This window comes from Falco biarmicus, chromosome 1, assembly GCF_023638135.1.
Source record: "Falco biarmicus isolate bFalBia1 chromosome 1, bFalBia1.pri, whole genome shotgun sequence".
NCBI lineage: Eukaryota > Metazoa > Chordata > Aves > Falconiformes > Falconidae > Falco > Falco biarmicus.
In genome coordinates this window covers 53,806,473-53,826,812 of record NC_079288.1, presented here as the reverse complement: position 1 = coordinate 53,826,812, position 20,340 = coordinate 53,806,473, and the positions used below count along the sequence as shown (strand labels likewise).

The 20,340-nt window shown below is 38.9% G+C and overlaps 1 protein-coding gene across 2 annotated transcripts in view; it reads right to left on the bottom strand.

Annotated features, from left to right (window-relative positions):
- SMARCAD1 (SWI/SNF-related, matrix-associated actin-dependent regulator of chromatin, subfamily a, containing DEAD/H box 1) overlaps positions 1-20,340 on the bottom strand; it is a 45,778-nt gene that overhangs the window by 6,616 nt on the left and 18,822 nt on the right. For both annotated transcript variants that reach the window (XM_056339659.1, XM_056339668.1), the window contains exons 6-16: positions 17,892-17,980; positions 15,686-15,775; positions 14,976-15,060; positions 13,124-13,515; positions 6,114-6,316; positions 5,163-5,253; positions 3,837-3,936; positions 2,294-2,353; positions 2,008-2,083; positions 1,403-1,538; positions 248-385 (exon numbers count right to left, since the gene is read on the bottom strand). In XM_056339659.1, the coding sequence (XP_056195634.1) occupies positions 248-385; positions 1,403-1,538; positions 2,008-2,083; positions 2,294-2,353; positions 3,837-3,936; positions 5,163-5,253; positions 6,114-6,316; positions 13,124-13,515; positions 14,976-15,060; positions 15,686-15,775; positions 17,892-17,980 (1,460 nt within the window). The remainder of the gene's footprint in view (positions 1-247; positions 386-1,402; positions 1,539-2,007; positions 2,084-2,293; positions 2,354-3,836; positions 3,937-5,162; positions 5,254-6,113; positions 6,317-13,123; positions 13,516-14,975; positions 15,061-15,685; positions 15,776-17,891; positions 17,981-20,340) is intronic.

Genomic DNA, 20,340 nt, shown 5'->3' with positions numbered 1-20,340 from the left:
CTATTTTAACTTGATGAAAAACCCAGCCAGAACAGACAGATCCAACAGGACCATTAGTATTCCAAGATATCCTGTTACAACACGTTCTTACTTTAAATGGTTTATTTTGCTGTTTCCTTTTCTAAATTTTCATAATCTTATTACCTGTTTCCATAAGATACCAATAAAAGCAGAGTTACGCAGCAACAGGAGTGTTCTAGCAAAAAAAAATTAAATTATTTTCAAGACTACAGTATATAATACTTACTGTTTTTGAAGAGAATGTCCTTCGGATTTCACTTGTGCTACTGCTGAACATATGTGGCATGACAAAATTCAAGAGAGACATCAATTCCAACAGATTATTTTGAACTGGAGTTCCCGTTAGCAGTAAGCGATTCTTTGCCTGTTTGTCCAAAGTGGAAAACAGGAGTGAGAAACATTAGTCAAACAGGTTAAAAATATACATTGGCAGAAACAAAAGAGATATGGAGAAGTTAGAAAATGAGCTTGGCTTAAATTGCAACTATTTAAACTTCACATATATTTACATTTTTAATTATTTTATTTTAAAATTTTAAATTATTAATAATTTCCTCGTGAAGTCTACAAAACAGTTTACAGATCTGTGGGGAACTGAGCACCTACAAATTTAAAACTTTCAGTCTAGATGTAAGAAAAGCCCTCCTGCATCCTACTGAAGTTTTTCTTGTTTATTTTGGTTGTTTTTTTAATTAATGTGCTAATTGTTGCTCCCATATCATATCTTTTCTAACATCATACAGTACTTGCACAGAAGTTTTGAATTGCAAGAACAAGTCACACTAATTGCTTAAAGATCAGTTTCTTAAAAAGGCTTTTGATGAAAATATTATCTTGAACAATAAGTCACAATAAGTGATCATAAGTACATTATTACTGTATAAATAATACAATGCTAAATCATAATCAGAGAAAGAGCTGTACTCAAATTTTATCTTTTTCTAAATGCTGCTGCCTCAGGCTGCAAGCTACAAGAAACAATTTTTTAAAGCTAGCTTTTCTTGCACAGTCCTATCAAAAGTAGATCCTTAAATACCACAATATTTCAGCACAAGTCATCAGACTAGCATCTTTGCAGTCTTTACTACTGTGGGATAAAACTGGAAAATCCCTTAATACCAAAACAGAACCACTTCCATCATTGTAACGACGCTATGGGAAACGTATTACATTTATTTGGGAGCCTGTCTCCCTGAAAGAGTTTACAATGCAGGATCCGCTCCTAAGACCACACCACTTACATCCACTTGCATACTCTAGTTTCTGGAACATTATGTGTATATGAACTTTACAGTTAGTAATCCATTTCCCCCACTCTGTAACTACAAATAGAAAAAACAGGAGTTGTCCCCTCCAGTCCAGCAGTAACTAAACCTCTTACATTAATTGTCATAAGGTGCTGGTAGCGTACAGAGCTCATGTTCTTGAGCATATGACCTTCATCAAAAATTGCATAGTTAAGCTTCAACCTGCGAAACAGTCCTCGATCATCTGAGCTGCTAATTGCACAGTTGTATCTGTCAGAGAAAAATACCACAAAAGATACATTAAATGCAAATTCAACATGAACATGCTGTTGTCAGAATCAAATTGAGTTCTCTAAGATACTGAAGAGTTATGGAGAGAATGTGCGAGGGCCAGTAAGTAAAACTGCCTAGAAGTAACTAACCATATCACAGTTTTCTACTGGCAGATAATTACAGTTTACTTGATGAGCCAGCGCTCTCAGTAACACTTTCCAAAATAAGTGTGCAAATCTATTACAAAGTAGTAGGTATCTATTAGCACGTATTATTACTAGACAATAGACAAAGCATCTGTTACATAGTATCTGTTACACACGAATAAACCCCTAAATAACAATTACCTGAAAAATACAGTTCCCTTCCCGTCTCACCAAACTGCAAACACACTGTGCTTTGTTGTGCCGCTAGAGGTCAGCGGGAGCTAACTAAAGCTCGCTTGTTATTTAATTACCGTACTTACGTAGTTACAATCACATTGAAGTCGACAACTTTATTATTAATGTCCACCCTGAGATGTTTCCTGTCTTCTTGGGATCCTACAAAAGGACAAACCACAAAATGAATATTACGTAGATCTATATACATATAAAAAATTAAGACAGTACACAGAAATGCATTCCTCAATATGTATGTTTATTTAAACAACTGTCTTAAAAAACAATGCTTCCATAAGCAACTCATCTTTTCTTAGGCTGACCGTGCAGGCAACTGTATTATGGGACTCATTTCTAAATTAGATTCCTCACCATAATAAAAAAGGACGTTCAGTTCAGGACACCACAGATGAACTTCTCTTATCCAGTTATCTGTAAGACATTAAAATAAAGAACAAGTAATTTATACTTTATTATGTCTTACTTAACTTCAGACACACCTCAGCATTAAACTAAACAGCTGATTTTAAAGCAAAGCTGTTTCCGTTCTCCTCAAGGTTAAGAAACTTTCTGTCCAAATGCTGGAAAAGCGATAATATTTAGGGAAATTAAACAACCCCCAGCTGGGCTTTAAGTAACTCAGCCAGCTTGCACTTTAAACGCCTACAGCAACAGACCCTGCACGGTCTGTAACCACTATGTAAAAAGAATACAACACACAAATTCTCAGCCCGATTTCTTCCGTACATAGTTAATTCCTCAGAAAGCAAATCCCTTCATTTGTCAGTACTTGCATCCAGAGGCGTTTTGTCAGGACAGACTGTCCCCCAGCGGGAGCAGGTAAGGAAGCCTGACACTCGCCCCAGCTCCAGGTGTCTGGCCAGCACGGTGGCCATTGGTGATGTTATCGTGCCCAAGGGGACACTGTTTGACAGCCGACACAAATGTTGACCCCAAACCGTATCAGAAAGGTGTCTCTGCTGAATGCCACTTGACCTGGGCCAGACCCAGATTAGGGCTGAGGAGATACCTCTGGAGAAGAGTCAGAAAAGCTGGAGACTGACCATGCTTCCCAGGCATCTCTGTGCTGGATGGCTCAGGCCAACCTGCCACCACAATTCATGAGCCTCTATGATTCACTTTGCAAAAGCACCTTTCTTTACACCTTTATGTACACCTTGTGTTTTAAGTAACATGCATTTTTAAGAGTTACCTAAAAAAAAAAAATTCTAGTGGATTTTAAAATCACACTGAAAACAGCAATTTCAAACTAATGTTGAACCAGAAGCTTTTCTGATGTGTTAGGAGAAATTTTTGAAGCCCAGCATCTTCTTTCTAAATTAAACTTGCTACTTTCTCCTTTCTATAATCATTCAACAAAACCAAACTGAACCCTACAGAGAGCTAGCTTCTGCTCTAACTCATCAGCCTCCCTGACATATTTCATTCCACCATATTCTTCCTGCCTTCAAATGAGGTCATTAAACAATCAAAAGTACTAAAAGACAACTCAGCCTTATCGTTTTAGGATTTTGATCTGCTTTGACAGATCCTGTGTAGCAAAAAGGACGAATGCCTCAAATGCCACAAAACCTAACCCTAAACACAGCCTAAAAACTAGGAATTTCAGCCAAAATTCAGTAACCTAAAAGACTACTTTGCTAAACAACTTAGAATTTTAACTAGCAGCTTTATTTTTTGTGACACATACAGTGTATATTAAAAAAAAAAATTTCCACAGTGGGTCTAATTCAGAACAAGCATGCCTTCAGTATGGTTTTCATTCCAATTCAAATTACCCGAGTTGAATATCACCATAAATAAGTTAAGCTTGCTTTCACAAAGTTATCTTTGTTTCACAGTCTGGACATATTTTTTTTTCTTAAATAAAAGAATTTTGAAGCTTGTAACTTACCTAATGTTGAAGCTGGCACAACTATCAAATGGGGACCCCTATTGCCCTCTTGATAGAGATAAGCTAGAAATGCAATAGCTTGAATTGTTTTTCCTAAGCCCTAAGAGAAAACAAAGCCATTTAAACAAAATTTACAGTCTGTAGAACACAGTGCTTTGTACTCATAAGACAATTACAGTGCAGTCAATGTTAACTAACAATTAACATCTGCATAGAAAAATTGTTCTGTTTAACTGTATTGTTTTAGAGAAGACAATTCCTTAAGTACCATCACAGTCAAACTCAATCATCTGTCCAGCTCAACATTTGAGCATGAGAGTTCCACCTTTTCCATTTATGAAGTTTTTCATTTTAGTTCAAATTCATCCTTCAAATCTCCAAAAATTTACCCTCCTGAAACAGTACTGCAGACAAATGATTACTTGAAAACTCACTGCTTCTTTCTATTTGAGCCAGTTGTACAAAGGGTATTCCAGCCATTTCTGAAGTGGAATTTAATATGGAAATGAGATTTAAGATAAGCCCGTGTATCCACCAGTACTCACTTTCCAGTCTTCTGCATCATGGATTTAAAAATCCATCTTATCTATCACACAATAGGGACACAGGGTACTTCTAACAAATATGAAATATATGGAAGTTGAGAAACGTGACTAAGTCTTAGTGAAATAAACCTACCCATTCACTCATGGTTCGTCACCAGATGAACAGCAGCCAGGATTAAAAGCAATGACAACAATTTAGCAGCTGCTTCACCAAGTTTGTTCTGTTGTACAGTTGCTGGGGGTGTCAGTACCAAGCAAAACCTCAAACCCATAAGCTTCTCTCTCATGTCAAAACTTACAGGGAACACAATGACAAGTGATGGTTCAAATGCTGCAGAAATGGAAAAAGGTTTCTGCCCACTTAGTTTTTTCTGTATTGTTAACTACCTGTTTTGAAACTGATGGAAAAATGTAGAAGACAGGGGCTCACTACAACTAAATGCTGGACAAGTAGAATGAGTTCCATTTACGGGCAAGGAGCTATTAAAATGAATGGTTTGAGGATAGTCTGCTGTGGTAGAAACTGCTTCCATTCCATCAGAAGATACTGTGTAACTTATAGTTATTGGTCTCCACGAATCTTAGGCTCCCTTCAATTTTCAAATTTAAAGTATGAACTCAGCAGCTTCTAAACATTTGAAGAAATTGTTTGCAATTTCAGCTAAATTAGCTAAAACAAATTAATTACAAACTGCTTGGGGTTTCTAGGAAATGAAAGAATTTAACAAAGTCATTTCTCCAATACTTTTAACATTTCTTAAATAATCAGTTTCACACTTACCATTTCATCAGCCAATATGCCATTCAATCCGTGTTTATGTAGCAGTGCTAACCAGTTCAAACCAATCTTCTGATATGGCTTGAGTTCCAAACTGTGAAGACATCAAGCTCAACATGTCACCATCTTTTTTTCTCCACAAAACACAACTTCACACTTAATGTTAATCACAGAATGCTAAGTTTAACATTGCCTATATTTTAATGTATTCCAGATCTCCTCATGTAGTGAAAAACACGAAATTTATAACGTCATCTTAATACCAAAGAGCATTTCTGGACTTTTAAAGTAGTTTATCTGAACTTCTGTACACCCTAGTGATCAAAATGAATGTTACAATAAATACTGCCACCCAGCATACGCATTTTCATTCCTTCTAAGCTCTCTTTTTATTCCAAATATCCAGTTGGAGATCCTTACCAATTTACCTCTCTGAAAAATCCTTCCCCCCAACATATCCCCAGTGCCCCTCGCACAACATAGTGTTCTAGGTCATTTTGTACATCTCAACATCCTGACCAAACTCTTCAGTCTGGCTGACGTAAAGCTTACACCTTTGCTCAGATTCATTTCAATTTGGCATATTTGCAATATAAGGTCCCCCATTATGGAAACAATTTTGTTTGGCCTTTTGTTTTAAGTTTATAACTCATGACTCCATGACTCCAGGTTGGCTTCTACGTTCATAAAAAAATACAGCAAGTAAGAGAAGGTATTGAGAACCATTTTATCTTTTTGGTTTTTACATTCTTACCCTTCTTACCAGCTTTCCTGATACACTTAAATCATTTGTTGATTCCCTCAAGTGTTGCACATCACTATATTGCCCACTGAGAGCTGGGAAGTGTCAAAACATTTGCAACTACTTTCAGAGGCTACAGTTTTGAAAAATCCCAGTCTTCAAGTATACCTTATTATCCAACAGCCTTTTAAGTATACAAAAAGGAAAGATACCTCCGATTCAGAATGGAGGGTTGCTCTATGTTCCATCCACATCCTCCATCTTCAGTAATCTTCGTTACTTGTTTTGTCAGTTTATTTGAAATGTCTTCACATTTATTCATGAGCTTTAGAACCACATCCCTCTCCTTCAGCAGTATCTTGCAGTTCCACACTATGTCTTCCGACAAACCAGTAGTCTTCGTCATTTTTGTAAACTGCAAAATCATTACAAAAAACCCAAATTATGAACACCGGTAACAGCAGCAAAGGTGCTAAGACGAATATCCACAGCTGCTGCAGGCAGCAAGTAATTCAAGTAGCAGACAGCAACTTTGACCTCCTCTCAAAACTTCAACTATTCTTTACACACTTGGCCTGCTGCAATCCACACCAAAGGTCATCATTACAGCTCCTTGCACTGTCAAAGATACCTTAAAAATAAAAGGGACAATTTCTCTGAAGAGTTTCATACAGGAGCTTTAAACTCTTAAAATCCTCAAGGGGAAGCAACATACAGCACAAAGTAAAATCTGAAGGCCAGGCCCATTAGCAGAACAAAACCACAAAAGAAAAAAAACAAACCCCAAACCGATTATCGTTAGATCTCCTTTTAAGCAATTCCTATTAGATACTAAAGATTTAAGATGTAAGCATCACGTAGGCATCAAGACAATAGCCTTCTTCATAGGTTGCTTTAAGATTTTGTTACAAATCTGTCTGGAGCTCAGTATTACTCGGTCCCAGTTCTAACTGCACCACAAATGACACCAAGTTGGGCTCAGGCAGACTGGAAAAAAAAAATTATCAAGGGATAAGAAACATCCCAAAACTATGTCAGTTTTTTTGTGGTCACCAAGTATTGACAAGCCCAAGAGACCAGCAAGACCTGGTTCTTACTTTTCAGTGCTTCACATGTCAGTGTTGGAGAAGATTTTCTTTACCAAGCTAGCATTCACCTAAACTCTTGCAATGAGCCCAACCTCCTGTGAAACTTATAAAACATGAGCTTGCACAAATCCACCAGGTCAATTAGCACTTGCAGATACATTTTCATTGGCAGTACCGCCATCCCCACAAGGTGTTAGCACCATTCCGTTTCTCCAATTTTTGCATGTGCATATTTCAAGTGAGCCTTATCCTCATTTTACAGAGGGACAAACAAGATAAAACACGCAAATACGTTTTCTAAATGTCATGGCAAACAGGCTAGTAGAGAACAAGTCAAGACACCAGAATCTCAGTGTAAATACTAACATAAGGCCTGCCCGCCACTCCTGAGCACGCCTAATTTACAAAGATCACACCAAACGCCAGCAGCTGAGCCATGCTGACAGACCATATTCAGTATCATTGTGGCTCCCTATCCCTCAGTAGGATATTCCCTCCTATCCCAGCTGAGAGGAGATCTGCAAGCACTGTAACTGCTCTGCCACCATATCCTTACCTCCTCAAAACGTCTTCCCACTGTGTCCAAGGCTGACTTTCTCCTCTGCTTTGTACTCCCAGTCTGCTACTAAAAGCAGAGGTTGCTTCACTCATGCTTGCTAGGATACACATCTAATCTAGCAATTTTTATTTTTATTTTTAAATAATGGCTCCATGTCACAACCCTTCCTGTATCAATCACGAATGCATGCTTCTCCAAGAGCTCTTGATCTTTGTTGTGGTAATTGCTCCTCACAAGTCTTTCTCACAACCTTGTGCCGGCCACACACCTACCACGTGATATTGCGCCTTTAAAACCTGCAATTTTCCAAATCTTTTTCCTTTTAAATCATAAAGCACTATTCGTTTTGACACAGGAACCTTACTTCCACTACTTGCTTCCTTAAGTCCACACTAGTTCCAAAACGTAGCAGAAGGACATATAAAGTAACTTCACTAGAACATGGATATTCTCTGTTTTACAGCTAAGAAGCTTGATGTCATGTCAAAACAGGCCCTCCAGGCCCATCAGCTTCTCCTGGATTCCACACTGGGCCATCTGCAAAAAGTGTAAAACCTCCTCATAATTTTTTTTCCTACAGTAAATGGGGTCATATTTGTAATTATAGTATTTTCACATGTATTTATGCATACAGTTATTTCACTGTAAAAAACAGGTATCTTCCTTTCTAATTAGTGGATGTAAAGAATTGAATAATACAAGATCCTTTAGATTTGCCATCCTTTTATTAAAACAGAAGTAATTTCCACACAGACTTTTCTGGATTTTAAGTCAAGGATCAGTTAAAATTTAGTACAAGACTCCACAGGCGTATATCCTCCAAGGATTCCTTCCTTTAAAAAAAAAAAAGAAGGGGTCATATGATCCAGCCATTATGTGTTAAGTAACTGATCAATATTGCCACATTGTAGAGTAAAAGTAAGCTTTGTTAAGCTGACCTGTACGAGCAGGCTATGATTTGACACCCACCCCCATTTAAAAAAAAAAAAAAAATAAAAATGTGTGATGCCCTCTACTGACAGCCTGCCATTACGGTTTTGGTTTTTTCGGGTTTGTTTGCAGTTTTGTTCCATTTTCAACAAAACCTAGAAAGTTTACCAACACACAGGTTAAACCAGGCTAAGGCACAAATGTCAACACTTGTGAAGATGTTGTCTAAATAGACAGCCCTATTTAGAAATAAAGAGGGATGTAAAGAACATGATTTTTAATAGGCCATGAAAAAATTTCAACACTTGTTTTGATGCCTAAAGCTTTGGTTGGCATGATTATAAATCCTGTAACAAACAAATAAAGGCACGGAGAATGAAGCCATCTGTTATTAACAAATAGTATTGTTTTATGTCAGCACATAAACATTCATCCCCAAGTCAGAACAAGAAAAACTTTAGCCACAAGTTTACATGTGAAACACACGATGTTACCCTGTTGTGCAGAATACAACACAGATCCTTGGGGGGGCCTTTGGTTTACTAGAGGTTCTGACATCCTCCCAGGTTCATTTTTTTCAAGTGAGGTCCAGAAAATCTGAGACCATCACAGACAGCTGAACCCATGAGCTTCCACAGCACACTTTGAAGAAAGGTCCATTGGAGTCACGGGCTGCAGCAGTGCCCCACGGTACATAACCGCCACACCAGTGTGCTTTGCTCAGCCATACTTTACACCACTTGAAGGCGATTTAGGATTTCACTTTACTGCTTAGGGCCAAATTCAGCCTACACCTCAATCAAAAAATTCCAGTTGCACTTCAAGCAGCTGCCATTTCTAATGTGATACATTTGCTGCTTCCCTTCAGTTTGCTTTGGTGCAAGGTATTTCTGCATTTCCAGCTATTTTGGTCTTCATAGCAGTTTGTACATGTGCAGCCAAACAAAGATGAGATATAATAAAGCCAAAGTTATTCTGTACACTACTGCAGAGTACAGAACATGATGTGCAAGTAAGTCCATCTTTGACTGCTCAGTTCTCCCATTCCCCTAAAAGTGATAAGCTAAATATATGCTATGTCAGAATTTCTATGTAATATTCTGTGTCTGTTTAACTTGTGTGTACTCCTTCAGAATTTGTAATTTTTAAAACAATAGACATGTTTTAATTCACAGTCTTTAAGTGCTACAGGAGATGGCCAATTTCATGATAATACCGAGAGAAATGAGCAGATACAGAAAAATCTCATACAGATACATAAGTTTCTACACTAAAAGGGAATTCAAGCAGTTAATAATTATAAGCCTTAAACATCAGAAACCAAATAGCATTAAACTCCCTCCAGTTTGTACCCCTGCATTTGCCAGAGGCAGTGTGAAATTGCATTGGCCAAGGAACAGAACACCACCCCGGACCCCAAAAGCTCAGTGGGGCTCCTCCTGGAGCCAGTCTTGGCTCTGCCCTTGCTTCTTGGCACACACTGAACGCAGGCAGGTACTGCCATTACGTGACAGCGTTTACAGCCTGTCTGCTAAGGAAACTGCACTGAGAGCTGACGTTTCCAACACCAGCAAATTCCAATAGCTTGCAAAAGACAGGGCTGTTAAAATATAATTAGGCACCAACGAGTTTTTTAGAGAGATGAGGGTGAGGAGGAATGGCAATGCGTGCCCAGAACTGCTTCCACCAAGGAAAGCAATCTTGCTGACTGCTGGCCCGCAACGTGTGCCAGTGGAGTGTCACCAGGACCCCAAAGCAAACAGAGGAGGACAGTAGGAACCCAACATAGCAAAGGACCCAGCAGAAGGGGAGGTATCTCTAGCAGCTTGTTATCTATCTGTTGGCTTATTAATGCATGTCCACCCCAAGGAAGCCCAAGGCACGAAGCTGGTACGCAGCAAGCCTACACCGTGAAAGAAAAACATCAGCGAACACTGATCCCTTGCAAAAAAGCCACCTGACGTGACATCAGACCAAGACACCAGGAAGTGGCCTTTCCTCTTCAACCTGCCCTGCAGTCTGCTTGTCTTCACCCTGTCCTCCACAGCCAGCCACTTTCTCGATGCTCCTCCCTCCCTTTCCTCCTAGCCCTCACTGCCCCACTCTTATAATGTGCCTACCCCTGCACTCCCACCTTCTCCCCTTATGATATAATCCCCAATTCCCATCAGGAGAAAGCTGCTCCTCATGAACTTCTGCTCCGGCATCTCCCATTTGGGCATCACACCTCCTCCTCTGTCTCAGCTCCACACTCGGGCTTGCTTCTACAGGCACCTGGGACCACCCTTCCAAACCTTCCGCCCTCAGAAAGCAACGTGCAATTTTAAGCTGTGAATATGACAAGTACTCAGAAATGCACTCTCTTGGAGCACACACCCCAGTCTGTTTTGTACCTACTGCTCTCCCTATGCACACGATGTGTTCTGGAGAGAGGCCACTGGTCCTCACACAGAGAAGCATCGCTTCTCCAAAGGAGGCGACATAAAAAGGACTAAAGCCTCAAGGACGTACCCAAGCACTCTTCATGCAAGTTAAGTGTTCGAGAGGAGGCACTCCCAGCTAGTCATCTCCAGCACTGAAGAGTGCATAAAACTACCCTCCTGGAAAAAGTAATTGATCTACAGTACGAGCATTTCTAAACTGGCAGAGGAATTAGTCCTCTTGAGCAAGGACATGTTCAGCTCTCTCCATTTATTTTTTGAGAACACTGTTAAATTTTTTTTTCCTCTGTGTATTTGAAGTGTTACTAGATCAAGTTAAGCATCTGTCTTAAACATCTGCTCCAAAGAATAAGCATTTTCAAGTGTTCTTTAACTTCACAAGCCTGACATTTGTTTAAATCCATCTGACAAAAAAAAAATCTTAGCCCAACTTATAAAGCTTGTCTAGAATAAAAAAGCCTTTTTAATTTACATTTTCCTGGAATAAGACATTCCATTTCCAAATAAGTAGGCTTTAGTTTTAATCTCGGGCTGAGAGCCTCAAGATCTTCCTCGATTCTAATAACAAACAAGTGGTAACAACTTCTAGTGCTGTACGTTATGTTACGAAAAGGGAATCAGGTCACAGAAAGGGAGACCTTAAAACTAAGCCAATTTCTTTAATGCTGAAACTGAATCACCTCTCTCCATTATTCTACCACTCTTATTAATTAGCAGGAAAAAGGTTGGTCACTGAGCTACTGGAACTTTATAAACAATTAAATCCACACTGCTATGAAACATCTGCTAAAATCGGTTGCAAACAACTACTCTGGGCAAGTATTCACAATTCTACATAAACATGTGGTTGCTGACAGCAGCAATCTTTATGTGAGAAATTCTGAATGCAAACAGGCCCATGCAGCTTTTTAACTGTTAACTATTTTACACAGAAAAGGAGAACAGCCCTGTAGCAAATATTTCTGTGAAGAATTAAGCTCAGGCATAATCCAACAAGTTTAGAAAGGCACAGCCATATGACAGATGTTCTGTAAGAAGCCAAAGGCTTGGGGCAAAACGGATTTCTTTTGCAGCATACCTGCACCTTTATTTTTTTTCAAGTATCCTCCTCCTGTCTCCCCCCCTTGCAACACACCAAACAAAGATCATTTTGTTTTCCTTGAAAATCTGTTTAGTATCTCTTACTATTTTGCGGTAAAACATTTCACACTGAGTAATAAACGTTACTGTTTTACACATATTGAAGAAGTTCTATTGTGCTCTGAAAAAATACAAGTGGATCTTGCATACATCAGTGGGGGAGGTTTCAGAACACATACTGATGCAAAAACACAACAATTACTGTGTAAGAGGGCCTACGCACAGTTAACTGCTTTTAAATCCAAAGCACTAACAAATTAAACCAAAGAAAACTGCCATAATGCACTTCAGATTTCTTACCAGGACGTTGCTCTTATCGGGTCTGGTATCTTGCATTTAACTGAATCTGCATGAAATGTGAAGGCAACAAACCAACCATGGGAAACATTTGAAAGTAACATCCCAGTGACAACAGATGATCTACTTACCAAGAGATACCGTTTTCCCTTCTGTTGTGAATTGTGGTTTAGTCTTCTGATGCTTTACCCTTTATTAATAAAAACACAGCAGCTTGCTCCACTAAAAATGGCTGCATTGCTTAGCTAGAAAAACCATGCTAGAGATTAAGCTGCAGTAGAATAAAGAAGAAAAAAAAAAAAGACAACGACTCTTTCTTGTGTGAAACTGAAAATATCCATACTGGCACCTTCACTCATGGAGCTACCCTGGAAGCTGCTGCTGCTGCAATTCAAGTATCTGCAGTAAAGGTCCTGCCACGTTCTTGCCTCCTGCATGGGTTTTCAGCTACAAGAGCTCAGAACAGGCTAGCAAACACCTCCTTCCCAAGTGAAAGCTCTAATTTCTTCTTCTGCAGCGAAATCAACCAACTTTCTATGCTACCGAGTGAGTGACAGTAATGTCAGCCAATCAGCTTGAGTTTTCCAGGAAAATCACCCCTTAATTCATTCAAAATCAGGTCATATGACACTATTTGAAATGCTATTGGCTTAGGAGGAACATAGCTTTTTAGCCTAATCAGGGTAAGGCCACCCATCTAAGCCTCCCTAGGCTGAAGCCACCTTGACTCTAGGCAGGCTAAGGATCCGAAAAGAATGCAGACCTACCAGAGCCTCCCAGCTGTTAAAGGGCCGGAGTGCTATTATCTTCTGAGCCTTTTTCTGAGAACACTGGGGAATCAAAGTCAGTTCGCGCGGGGAAGCATCCTGCAGGAAGCTGAGGATTTTTGCTTTGTAGCCATCCTCCATCACTTCGTCGCCACTGCTGTAGTCCTCATCAAGGGAGCTACCACCATCTTCAGAAGCTGACTCGTCCTCCGAGTCTTCTGTGTCTCTTTTAGTACTCCAAACACTCCTTTTGCCTTTGTCCTTTTTCTGAAATCCATTCTGTTCTTTCTTAGAAGATTTCTGCTTTGGCTTCTCTTTACTCTCGTCACTTCTGCTCTTGGCAGAGTCTTCAGTCCAGTCAGAAGCCTCACTTTTGGGAGGAAATTCCATGCCTATGCATGCAATATAGAAGGCAACAGGTCAACACATACCGATTAAAGGTGAATTAAAATCCACTGTTCTTCCCAAATAAAACCTATATAGATATAAACCACAATTCTAGTATTTATTATACAACTCAACAGCAGGTGTTACTAAGAGAAAAGAGCAAACACCATGCAAGCCTTTTTAAAACACATAAGTAGTACCAACTGTGAACGTAAGATGAGCAGTGCTAATTTGTATACTGCTCCAATAGCAGAAGGTTTTAAGTAAATACAGATGATTAACACTATGTGAGCTGCAAAAGCTCCAAGGTAAGAGCAGATAGTTAAGATGTATGTATTGCTAGGATGAGAGACTTGTCCCACTCCACCCAACTGCAGAGATACTAATTCTGCTGATGTCAGAAAAGCAAGCCTACTTCCACCACAAAAAATTATCTTTTTTTTCCATTTTAACGTGTCTCAGTACAGCATTAGAGGTGGGACAACAAAAACATGCACTTGTTAAAGACATTCAAAGAATGTGGTATTCCCGACCAAATTAACCCTATTGTCTTAAAATAAGATAGAGGTTATTTAACAGAATGTGAGCAAGTTATTTTCGGAAGTAACTTGTATAGTGTTTTGTTTTCTCTTTGGAACAAAGCATTTGCAACACTTTATCCTCTGCCCAATCTCAGCTTGCTGCTGACTGACTCCAACCCCAATATCTAACTTCTCAAAAGCAGCAGCAAAGACCCAACTTCATGCACATGATGGCTCTCTCCACTTGCAAAGAATCCAGTTAAGAATACTGTCCTACTCCAAGAATATTTAAATAGCTGATACAGCAAAACATATATGTATCTGTCAGCTGTGTAACACTGAAAAATAATCAGCTCATTAAACAGTATTTAAGGTCTAACTCACAGATTTACCTGGAATCACTAGTTTTGCTCCTTAACACATTTAATGCACTGGTATTTATAACCTGGTTACATAATTTAAGGCCTATTTCTAGTATTTTCCTCTCATGGAATATATTTTAAAAGGATAAAATAGCATATGTCACTTGTCACCTATGCAGTTTTTTGTAATTACTGATTTACAGATTACTCTAGTTAAAAAATGAAACTTATTTTTCAACTATCGGGAGGGGAGCAGGTGTCAGCTTTGACACATTTCTAAATATATTTTATGATACACCCATAGGTAATTACAACTTCTTATGTAAATCTGAATTAGCAAGGCAAAGGTATTTATCTCTGCTTACAAAGCAAAAGATGAAATAATCATGACAAAAATTAAAAAAAAAAAAAGAAAAAATAGTTTCCTTCTTTTATACTCCCCCTAATACTAATTTCCAGTATCATTAGAAGCTTCTAGGCATAGTGCTGTCAGGGCTGTCATTGCTGGACATTAGAAAAAATTTGTATCACAAGTTTGTTTGTTTTATCTCGAGATAAAATAGATTATAAATCTGTCTTTACCCTCATCATCTTCTGCAAAAACTCTCAGGGCCTCCAGTGCTTCATGAAACACCCAGTTATGCTCCTGAAGCACATCTCTCAGTTCCTAGTAAAAGAAAAGAAATTTTGTATTGTGGTAAGATAAACAAAACCTTAAGTTCTGTGGATAACAACATTACAGCACTAAGTTTAAATTGCACAAGGCAAAGAACCCCCCTGTGAATCAGTTGACCCAAAATTAAGGAAATCAAAAGGAGAAAACCCTTCAGTTTATCCTTACACCCCAAGTTTAGGCAGAGCTGCACCCCACTGTTCAAAAGGGTAAGAACATACACAAACAAGCCTTGCTTCCAACAATTTAAAGCATAGTAGTAAAATGCCCTGATCAGCTAAACTAATACAAAGCACACAGTACATTCAGTCATCCAGGGGAGAAGAGTGTAAGGAAGGAAAGCAGAATACTTTCCCCATGCTTTTTTATAATAGGTTATCAAATCTGATTATGTCAGCCTTGTCATGGGACCAAAAAAGTAGGATGACAAGTTCCATATAGTCCTGATTACATCCAACTGCTCCCAGTTCAGGGCAAGTTACATTCCAAAAGCAGCAACAGCAAGGACCTTCCTACCCTGGACTCTTTTCAAGAGAGCTGCTGGTGTAAGGACTGTTTCATGTGGGCTATTTTCTTAAGCAGTCAAAACCTGATGTGCCATCAGCGGACATGAGCTCACCTCCTTATCCAGTCCAGGGAATGTGTTCTGCAGCTTCTTCACAAGCATCTCTTGCCTCTCCCATTGTCTTTGGGGATCTGTCTCATCCAGCTACCATTAAAAAAGAAATCTATTAGGTTTAATATAAATTGTAAGCACAGAAACAGAAAAAAATAATTAAAAATCAAATTAATCATTATTGTTACTCTTAAAGAGCTAGTCTAAACGACAAAAGCACTTAAAGACAAACCCAAGTTGCAGAAGTGATTTTTAATACATACTCAATGGTCAAAACAAGACCCAAACTTTTATAAGCACAAAAAAAATGTGCATTCATGAAAGACTGATATTCTTTACTTGATAAGCATACACAGTGCAAAGTTACACACCACAAGGCAAATAATATAGAACTATCCAGTTTGCATTTCTTTAAAGTAAAAAGTACTAATTCTGAATAATATTTAAGGCAGAAGATAGCAGGGTTAACAGTCAGTTAAGTTAGATTACCGAGCATGCAGTATTTAATCCACCAGAGCCTATGAACATGGTAAATGGTGTATTTATATTAAAATTTACAGGTAAAAAAATTCCACAAGTACTATTTCATAGCACCATGGAGTCACATCAAAAGCTGGAAGAAGTTTACATCAATAATAGCTTCATTAATAGCTACTATCAGCCTGCAAAAAGGGAGGTTTTCTTATCAACGAGTGCCAAAACATCTACATGCCAAAAACTACTCCATACATATTCACCACAAAAAATTATGCAAGTTTCTTCACAGAACTTTAAATGCAAAGTGGTTATACCTATCTACAGCAGGGATGCCAACAGGTTTGATCAATATTTACTTTATGGAATGATGCTATTTGCTGAAACAGCACAAACCAGATCACCAAGAAACGTTCTGAGTAACAGAGGGCACTGTTCCTCTCCTCAGTGAGCCTATGGTACCATGAAGAGTACGGCCACAGTACATGTAATAGCTGGCAACGCGCACTCTATAGTCTTAGAAACCAGCAGAAAAGCGAAGAGTGAGAAAAAAAATCCCTGCAAGGTTTCTCACTATAATTCTTTATTACAAATTCTATAACCCCATGCGTTACAGCTGTATTTTTCCCACTCCTTCCCCTTTTGACTGTAGCAGAACTGTTAAGCAGAGAAATCAAGCTGCTGCATGAAACCAGGTCCAGTGAAGCACCATTTGCTAGGCTGGCTGGGTAAGAAATTCCATAATCTCTTTTGTAACCTAACCCAGGCATTTGGTGAAGAGGAACAAACCCAAACACCAGCAAATCTTGCCTCACAAAATTCACAGCTCTCCTCCAGGAAGTATTATTGCTTCTGAGCAGTATTATTTTTGCATTTATGAAAAACTCTGCGTTTTCTTCATTTTCTTCTGCCTGAAGAGAGCATTTGGTTAAATTTCAACCCAAAGAAAGTCACACCATCCTCCATCCAGCCTCCAGTATTTACTGTAGAATTCCCTTTCGCTACCCTAAGTGGCATTCAAGGAGGTCTAATGGGATGCTGGGAGCCAGCCTCATGACAGCACTGCAGGACCATGCGTAAGATCTGTAAAATACCAACCTGAATGCACCAGGATCATTACATAGTTCCTATTTATTAACAGGGGTCAACATAATCATTCCTTTACAGGTAACCCATGATTTCCTTTTAAAGATCTCCCTAAGTCATAGTTCCAACATACACGTAAACAACACTGCTCCTGTAAGAACCACAGAACAGGCAGTTTGGCAAGGTGATCCATAGGCTATAACTTCCACTGACGTTCACAAGAACTGAACGGTACCCAGCACTTCACAAGAACTGAACGGTACCCAGCACTTCACAAGAACTGAACGGTACCCAGCACTTCACAAGAACTGAACGGTACCCAGCACTTCACAAGAACTGAACGGTACCCAGCACTTCACAAGAACTGAACGGTACCCAGCACTTCACATGCCTGTTCACTTGCTTTCAAAGGAGTGGTTGGTGGCAAGCAGCGGTAACTGGGATACAAACCTACAAACACTAAAGAACAAAGCAGGTAATTCCACTTAGAATTGCCAAGGAGAAGAAAACAGAAAAACCTCAGATGGCAAGATTTGAATTTGATTGGATTTTCTGACAGAACACACCAAATTCATGATGCCACTGTCATTGACCAAGTCAGGTAATTCCACTTATGTTACAATGCGCAGAAAGAAAAACCATTACTTACGTAATGAGCTTTTGGCTTTTTTGTGACTTGCTCATTTCTGGTTTTGTCATTTGTGGGAGAACCTTTTCGTTTCCTTTTCTGAGAGGCAGCTTTAAAAAGAATCAAGGCAGAAAAGAAGAATTAATTACTCTCATTAAATTCACCCAAAACAGTAGGATTATTCAGACCGATCCTATAGTAGCTACTTTTTAACCACACAAGATGTTTACTAGTATCCGTAATAGTTTGTTATAGTCCACAGATACATTTAAACTTCCATCAAAACAGCTGCTTGAAAGTACATGTTTATTTACCTTCACTTTCTTTTAGCAGTCCGGCAATTAATCAATTACCTCTCATATATAACAACTGAAATAGCTTTTTTTTAATTGACAACTGTTTTACACACAAATTGCATAAATGTGTATCTCTTGGTTTTATTCAAGCTGACTGCTTTTGGAAAGCCGGTATTTAATCAAGGCTGAACTGCAATTGTGAGGTGGAATATGTACATCACTGCCAATCTGCAAGCACTGATGACTGACTTCTGGCTCAGGTGCACATCAGAGACGTTACCACCAAACAGTTGTCAACATTTAATCCAAATATCTGAAAGAAAACTATGCACATTAGAGTTGGCGGTAACAAAATATCAGTGATAACCATATTACTTATGAATAGTTCATATTAGCCAGAACTTTCTGAGTATCTTTGGGCCCTGGTGATTATCAGATTAAGACTTGCCCAGTCAGGTGCATTTTCTGACTGCCACTGTGCACACCTCATGAAGGCAAGAAGACATTACCACTATTTCTCCACACAGGCTTTGCTTGAAGCAGCAGCTGTTACAAGACCAAATTATTACAAAAATTCCTAGACCATGATCTGAAATAGTCCTGCAAGTTAAATCCTTTTTGGAAGAGTAACTGCCTGCAGAACTTTTGCAGAACTTTGTTTTGTAGTGATACTTCTGAGCAATTTGCATGAGAAGATTTTTTTTTTTTCTTTCAACCTTTTCTAAAGCTTGGGCCACATGATGTTTCAAGGTCCCTTCCAACCTGGGCTGTTCTATAATTCTATGTCTGATATCAGCATCTCTGGCCAGCTTCCCCTCCCAGACTGCCCAAGGACCCCAGCGAACAAGCACACATACACAGAGTACACTTGTTTTCCAATCCAAAAGACTGCCTGGGTGATCAAAACAGTTTTAGTTGTGGAAAATTAAAGTAGCTACATCTTCTCACAAAAAAAATCATTTTGTGTTGAAATACTTTCAAATAAATTTTCTACTAGATTCATTCGCTCTTTCTGACATCAGAGATATGGCATATATTTTTTTAAAAAATAAATCACTAAAATATCCCAAAGGTAGAAGAGCAAAGCATCAGTAATTCTCCCTTAAATGAAGGATCTGGCAATAATTACCAGAAAACACTGATAAGACTTTTTCAAAGTCTATGTATTCGTATATATAGGTATAAATATATACCAGAAGCACAGTTCAAAGCATCCAGAGAACGTGCCAAGAGAAAGGAGGTAGCCCTCCTTCACCATTCAGACCTTGACCTATCTGCCCAAGAACTTCATTTAAACAATATTGCCAGGAAAAGCCACGCTACTAGCTTAAGTCTGAGAAACGTGCATTTTTTTTTGGACACCAAAGCTAAGGGTTGTTAGGTTGGGTAAAGCACTAGAAGTCATGGAGGCTTCATGCTATTACTGCTTAAGCTCAATTAAAACTGCATTCAGGATAGGTAATGCTGAATACAGTGACCCTGCAAACCTCTTTGCCCTAAAAAATACACGGGCTCCACATAAGAGTACTTGAAAGATTTCCCCGCTTTGAAGTCATGTGCTGAGCACTCAATAGTCTTTGAAGAAAGCCCAATCGTGAACAATTTTAGAAGCAATTAAACTGTAGGAAAGGATCTGGATAACCATGGTCTCAGGAACATATCAACATAGAATTATTCAGAAATCAATCTGTGGTCTTCTGAAACCCTCCACATCTGCAAATGAAAATAAAAATTCCAGCTGTCTGAAGACATCCACTTTACAGGTACACTTCATCATTCACTCCTGTACTAAGGAAGCATACAGCTAAGGGGATGAAGAAACTATTACTGCTAGACAGGAACCATCCTTGGAGTGGAGGCAGGGCACATCAAGCCTTCCAGAAGAATCGTTCTCTCCATAAATTTTATGATTAATGACAATGAGAAAAGCAGCTCCAGGGTTTCAAAATTTAGACAGGCACATTTAATTACTGCTACTGTTACTTGCTGCTATCACTACAAAAAAAAAGTTACTGTGACTTCCCTGGCTGTTACAACAGAAACAGTCATTTCTGTCTGTTCAAAAAGCAGCGAACATCAGCCAGGTTTCCATGGGCTTCAGCTCAGAAGCACCCTTACAATTCCATGGTTTTCAAGATGCACAGAAAACAACACCAGAAGCCAATTACAAGCAG